At 37.6% G+C, this 7,506-nt stretch overlaps 1 protein-coding gene across 1 annotated transcript in view; it reads right to left on the reverse strand.

The window, feature by feature from the left end:
• The window catches only part of OCA2 (OCA2 melanosomal transmembrane protein), a 178,919-nt gene that overhangs the window by 60,318 nt on the left and 111,095 nt on the right, over positions 1-7,506 (reverse strand). The window contains exon 17 of the mRNA XM_004700033.2: positions 3,002-3,095. Coding sequence (XP_004700090.1) covers positions 3,002-3,095 — 94 coding nt within the window. The remainder of the gene's footprint in view (positions 1-3,001; positions 3,096-7,506) is intronic.

Below are 7,506 nucleotides of genomic sequence, written 5' to 3' on the forward strand. Positions count from 1 at the left end.
AGGGGCTCATACAACTCTTATCACAATCCATACATACATCAATGTGCAAAGCACATTTGTACATTCATTGCCCTCATCATTCTCAAAACACTTGCTTTCCACTTAAGCCCCCGGCATTAGTCTCTCATTTTTACCTACCTCCCCGCTCCGCCTTCCCTCATGAACCCTTGATAATATATAAATTATTTTTAAACTGTTACTTTGTAGCTTGTGTAGATTGTACTATGTTGGGTTAAGAGTAATGATTTCTTGTATTCAGAAATCCTCTGGTGCAAAAACAGCATAGAAGTAATAAGTCTCTCCTCACTGCATTCTGTTACAAATCATAACCATTCCATAGGTCCCACCTACAAAATGCACCACTTCACTGAAAACTGACTTTATCTCAATGGGAAACTATCACTAGCTTGGTGAGTTATCATGTTTTCCTTCATCATCTCCTCTACCTCACTTCACTTTCACTCACGCTCTTTCTGTACCTCCCAATAAAGCCTCAGGAAAAAGATCTCCTGAAAACTCAAGCCAGGACTTATTTGAGTTGCTCTTTGCTCTTAATTTATAAGCTTGGGGAACAAATCAGGAAAGAATTTTTTGTTTGGAGCTAACTAGTGAATGTCACTCAATGTATACAGAAAATGACATTTCTAAACCTGACTGAAAACTTCTAATGAAAGCTGTCTTCAAAATATCTGTGCTACTGATAACTTTATTCATAACAGTCAAATCATGAAAAAATCATGAGAGAAAATCCCCAATGGATTAAGTGTAGGGTTAATAACTGGGCTCCCCTTGTATTAGGAATGAGCACTATTCACAACCAGATTTACTAGGTTAAAATATTATCAACTTAAAATTTAATTATTCATGACAACTATCTCCCTGCTTCCAAAATCAGTTCAGACCACAGGTGTTTGTCCATCATTTTAAGTTGTGAGCCACATAAATGGCCCATGTTAACTTCCATCCCTGAGAGAATCTCCACATTCTCTCTGAATGTTCTTGGTGAAGCAAACTACGCCCAGAGGTTTAGTCTCCTTTTAGTACCAGCTAAAAACCAGCCACTCAAGAAAACCTTTTGGGTCTTTTCCCCATTCATTCTCCACTGCCCGCAGAGAGTACACTTGACCGTCTAAGGATAGACCTACTCATGTTGTAACAGTAGCTTGGGAGATTATCTTCCCAACGCAATAGCTGGAGAGTGAATTCATTGTCTCAAGCCCAATATCACGTTAATAACATCCACCCAATAAAACTAAATGAACAACCCAACAAGGAAGACTTATTTTTAAGTTTTATTTCTGATAATAAATGAAAACATGTTTCTGTTTAAACAAAGCAAAACAAAAACAAAGTGAAGAGTATATCGATGTGTATTAAGCCTCCAGCGAATACCCTCTGACCATAGACCAGGGGTGTGAATAGTTTTGCAATAATGCAGAGTGTACTAGAAAGTGTATTATTGCAGATGCTGTTAGGTTAAAATCGAATACCTTCTCATTTGATCTCCATTTTGACACATTTTAAATTTGTTCTAGGTCTTAATATATTCTGCTTTATTGAAGTTTTTCTGTTTTACTTTGTTGTTGTTGTTGTTGTTAGTGTTTTCACTGTTTTTGTACGTTTTCTGTATATGAAATCTAGAATGAGTCCATCTATAGACTGAGTGACTGGTTTGGTGGTTTCCTGGGGGTTTGCCTGAAGAATTTGGAGAAATGGGGAACAAATCACCATGAGCACTGGAAAGAGGAGAATGTTTTTAAATTGATGTGGTTATGATTGCACAGCTCTTCTTAGTATGATTGAACTAGTGAATTGTATGGTAACTTTTTATTAAATAAATGAAACTATGAACAGAGTTACAGTATCTCCTAGGGCTGGTTCGTTGAAAGGAACAATTTTAAAAGGTGTACTTTGGGAAGAACTTAAGACCTCAAGCACCAAACTAGGTAAATTTTTAGTTTCTAGAAATTATAACTTCACTATATGATATAGGATTACATAAATCACCCTCTAGAAATAAGAAACTAAACTAAAAAGAAAATTATTGATTCAGGTCAATTCTTGAGTAAATAAGGTTGGTTTTCTAAGCATACCTGGATATAAAAATGAAAACTGTAGGGTCTTGATCAAAGGAAGAAAATGTTGAACAGAATTTAAACTTATCATAACTTTAGACTTTCTGAAGCATGCAGGCTGGTTGAACCCTTGGAATTATTTTTGCCTTCAGATAATCTTTAAGTCTTAAAGCAAAATTATTGACTGAAGCCTTCCTAAAGCCTATTAGTAAAAAATGTCTTCCTTGACCATTTTTCTCTTTAGGAACTATCTATATGGGGTCAAATTGAGAACACAAACTAGAAAAAAATTAAATGAAAACATGAAGGGCAATGAGTTTATGTTAATGGGGGAAGAACAACTCAAAAAAGGATGTTAAAATAATTGCATAGCTACAAGAATTATATATGTAGAAACTATTACATTGGTATATGGTTTGCAGTGTATAATCTCAACAACAGCAGCAACAAAATAAATGAAAAATTTTTAAAAGAATGAAAACTCCAAGTGTATCTCCTGCCTTAGCTCAGACTGTCTAATCCTGTTGGCCACTCAAAGCAATCAAGTTCCTAAAGACGGATCCGTCCCAAGTTCTTATACTTTGATTGGTCTTTGGGAACAGTCTCACCCGATATTTTTCAGTTTATTGTCAATAAAGGATGGCTTCTGATGCTGTTTCAGAACATCATCACAGTCTACATGGAAGTTCTATTAACTGAACTCAGAACATGGACACATGCAGGTCTACCAGGAGTGGAGCCCAGCAGGTTTCAGGAGCTGAGATAACTCTCAAATTGGTCCAGGCAAAGTTGATGGTGTGGTTTCCACTTGGGAAACCACAAGGACTCTCCTTAATTTACTCTCAAAATTGTACCAGTTAACTTCATTTCGGAGTTGATAACACTATCCTTGTGTCTTTTCCCACAGATGCAGTCAACATCCTTACCTCCTAGGCAGGCTCCAAGGGCAAGTGCATACATGAGAGGCTGCACGGGAAGGCTGACCTCGGGGTCTTGGCTCAAGTTCAGAAGCACTGGAATCTGTGGAGGAAAATATATCGCATTGGATTTCATGGGATCATTCTTTAAAACTTTCCAATTTCCTTAAAGGAGCATGCCCTATCTGTCATCTTAATATTCATCTTCTGGATTCTTATTTTGTGGTTTTTGATTTAAGTTTTCAAGTTTTCTATTTTTTAAGCTCTCTTTCCCCATCCATTGGAAGTAATTAGATATCAATCATAGCCCACATTGGAATTCATGAAACCCAAAGCAATCTGCCAGCAGTCACTGTAAAAAGCATAGAAATATAGATGGGAACCAACTCTCAGGTTCACTGACACTCGAGTCTCATCCAGGTGCCCAGCCTTTGACTCCAGTATATGTTTCTCAGGCCCCCATTCCCTCACCTGATGGCATCACTGTGACTTTTCCTTCAGGGAAGGAATGTAGCAACATAAAAACATGTATGTAACCACACATTGTGCCTATTCTTATTCTAAAACTTGACATGCAGTGACTTGACCAGTTCCTAAACATCCTTGAGGTTTGCCTATTATACCTTTGATTGACAAATGAGGATAGCAAGATACAGAGAGGCACAGACCAGCCAAAACTTGAACACAGTCCCTTAATTCCAAATCATACCACGGAAAACCTATGCTAAGCTTATTTTTACCACAGATCTATGCCCAATTTTCTGAACCCCTGGTACAATGACATCCTAACAGACCTCTCATTCAAAAACCAGAAGCACCATTTCTTAGTTTATCATTTCAGTATTTGGGACACCATTTTGAGGATATACATATATAATTGTATTTGGGGGCTTTTACAGCTCTTATAACAATCCATACATCAATTGTATCAAGCACATTTGTACATATATTGCCATCATCATTTTCAAAACATTTTCTTTCTGCTTGAATCCTTGGTATGAGCGCCTCTTTTTCCATCCCTCTCCCACCCTCCCACCCTCGTGAACCATTGATAAATTATAAACTATTATTATTATTTTCATATCTTACACCATTCCCTGTCTCCCTTCACCACGTTTATGTTATTTGATCATTGCGATTGGTCCCCCTTTCCATTTTGAGGAAGTTTTATTCCACACTACTGCAAGAAGTAAACCACATGGTGGCTGTAAAGATTCCATAGGAAATGTATATTTGGTTGATGTTCCGCATGAAGAACAGACACAAGTCTGGCCATGGCCTTGGCCATGCCATTGGTAAAATAACTAGCACTACTTATTTATTGCTACTATAACATAAATACCATAAATGTATGGCTTTCACAAAATAGAAAGCTAGAATATAGAAATTAGGGCGCTGTCTCGAGGGAAAAGTTTTCTTTCCCTGTTGGCTCTGAAGGAAGGTTCTTGTCTGTCTTTGAGCCTCTGCTACTGGGTGATCCTCATCATTGACCCATGTCAGGTTAAGATAGGCAGGGCAGTTGCTTATGTCCGCCCCATAAAGAGTAAGAGGACGAGGATTTCAATAGGACACCAAGTAAAGACAACAAAATAATGAAGAAAAGCTGAGGCTAGGCCAACCAGCATGCTAGCCTCACACCCCATATCATGTCACGGTCCACTCCCCCCACCCCCCCACATCAACCCAGCCCACAAGCCACCACCGTCACATGCACCTTTCCTGCCTGCCCCTAATCCACACATTTTGCTGCCCCATGTTTACCCCAGCACTCACTCTTCCCACTGTGGCTCACCTGAGACTTCACCTCTATCAGACACAGTGCTCCCAGGCTAGGGCAAGGTACAAACCCAGGAGCACTTTTAAAAAATACAGTATCATTATTTTGGTGAATTTTTTATTGGTGCCCTTTAACCTATTTTATTCTTTCCCCACTTTCTTCTTCTTTCCCTTGTCTTCCTCTTTTTTGAATGATAGTGTCTATTATTCCTTTCCTGAACCACTTCCTTGGGTCAACTATGCTCATACAGCCCAGACCCTTTCCCACCTTTAACAGCGTCCCACCCCTAAGAGCTCCCACGAGATGCAATGCAATCTTTTTTCTCCTCCACAGATTCCAGTGCTTCTGAAGTTGAGCCTGACCCAGAGGTCAGCCTTTCTCAGCAGCCTCTCATGATGTTGTGGAGCCAGAAATCACTAACAGTCCACAGGAAAGATCACACAAACAAAAACAGACAAAAACAAAGGAACAATGGCCAAATTAAATTTTTTTCTGATGAATAAAACACTGGTATTACAGAAAACTAATTCAGAATAATGATGTCCAGGTAATTCTAATAGATGGAGAAAGAGTTCAGGAAAGCAACAGAAACAAAATTAAAAACTAGAAAACTTACAACAATAACAAAATATATATCTAGGAGATACTAAGGTAACAGAATTGGACAATACTTTTAAAAGAGCAGAGTAATAGAATCAAAGAATGGAAGTATGAATTAGTGAACTTGAAGGCAAATCTCCTAACTACTACCAAAGAGAGGAATAATCAACCAAAAAGTCAGAGGAGTCTACAGAAAAAATAATAATTAATGTAGGACATAATCAAGAGAACCAAATTATATCGCATGGGATTCCAGCAAAAGAAGAAAAAAAATTTCACAGTGAAAACAGTATGAGAAATTCTGGGGTGGAAATTCCCTAACAGCAGAAAATAGGAGAAACTACTTAATCAAGAAGCTGAGAGAATGGCAGACATAACATAAGAAAAATATTACAACATATAATAGTCAAACTCTCCAATATCAAGATCAAGGAGAGAATCCTGGAAGTAGTTGGGGGAAAAGAACACTCAATACAAAGAAAAAACACGAACTATATGGGTGGCTTTTTCAACAGAAAGTGGGCGTGCAAGAAGACAATATAATGACACATCTAAAACTTGAAAGAAAGACAAAAAAGAGAAAACCTCTGACCAAAAAGTTTATCTATAGCAAAATTAGCCATCAAATATGCAAGAGTAATGAAGTTCTTTACTCTGACAAGGAGAAATTAAAGGAATTTGTTGAAACAAGATCAGTATTTAAAAAAATACTAAGAGGAACATTATGTACAGAGAATTAACAACCATGGACAAATATGAGATCAACAAATAAGAAGACACCATCCAGAAAGCAGCGCACTTAAGACAGTATTCAAAATAAAATAAAGTGACAAGACCAAATTTGGAACAAGCGATATCATTCCACAATGAACACAAATACTAAAATAAGAGGGAAATTTGTTGGAAAAAAATAGTGGAATGGAGATAAAGACAAATAGTTCACAAGAGAAAACAGACTATTTTAAATATGGAAAGAAAATAACAAACAACAGGGTAACCATGAAGAAAATTGTGGGACGGAAGGATTAACTCACTAAAATAGAAAAAAAAAACAGTAGTAAAAAACAAAATATCAGCGAAGGAAAATGTAACTCCAAAAAAATCGATAAACAAAAGAAACGCAATACAGAAATACAGGAAAGACAATAAAATCAATAACCCCACAAAACATACATATAGAAAAATGACAGCAACAAATGAACGCATATCAATAACAACATTAACTATTAATTGATTAAATGCACCAGCAAAAAGAGATGGAATAGAAGACCAGATGAGAAAAAAAGGACCCATCAATATGCTGCTTACAGAAAACATACCTCATATAAAAAGACAAACATAAACTAAAAAGCAAAGGGTGTTCTAGCCAACCCTCAGTGAACCATGCCATGGACTGAGCACTATGATGGCCTTAGACACTGGCCTTCTGGGAACAGGGCCTCCCCCAAGGGTCACACCAGACGGACTCAGCATGGAAGCCCAACTGAATGAACTGGGCCCTATCTGTAGCCTTGGACTTAGGACTGAAATATCCTGATGGGAGAAGAAGCAAGGAATGGCCATCCCAAGATTGTGGAAATTGTGATCATTGGACCTTGGGTGGCAGCGCTGGCTTACTGGGTGCCCAATGAAAGAGGACCCAGAACCACCATATATTTAACACCTCAATTCTCCAATTGTATTAAGATAACAGGTATTACCTGATAGGCAGGCATCTGCCCTTGTACAGGGAATTTCCCCTAGTACCAATTCTTATGCCCAATGTAAACAGAGCTCAATCAATTAAGAACCAATCTGTGCAAAGCAACAACTCATGGACTACAGCATGGACTATATCCACATAAACTCTGCATATAAACAATATCTTAAATTCTATGCCATTAGTTAAATTATTGATGTTATCGATGAAATCACCTTATATCCTAGGGGGATGGCTAACAATGTTTTTCATTTTTGTTTTGTTGTTGCTGCTGGTGTTTGTTTTTGTTGTTTTGTTTTATTGTTTATTTGTTGGCTTTTGTTTCTATTTTTGTTTTTCTCATAATATGACTGCAAAGTAAACCAGAGTCATTCACAACCCATGGGCAAGCAGATGGATCCTGGGCTTCAATTTAATTCTAGCCCCAATCCAAGAACC

This window comes from Echinops telfairi, unplaced genomic scaffold, assembly GCF_000313985.2.
Source record: "Echinops telfairi isolate 266 unplaced genomic scaffold, ASM31398v2 ScPeMD7_7475;HRSCAF=8513, whole genome shotgun sequence".
NCBI classification, from domain to species: Eukaryota; Metazoa; Chordata; class Mammalia; order Afrosoricida; family Tenrecidae; genus Echinops; species Echinops telfairi.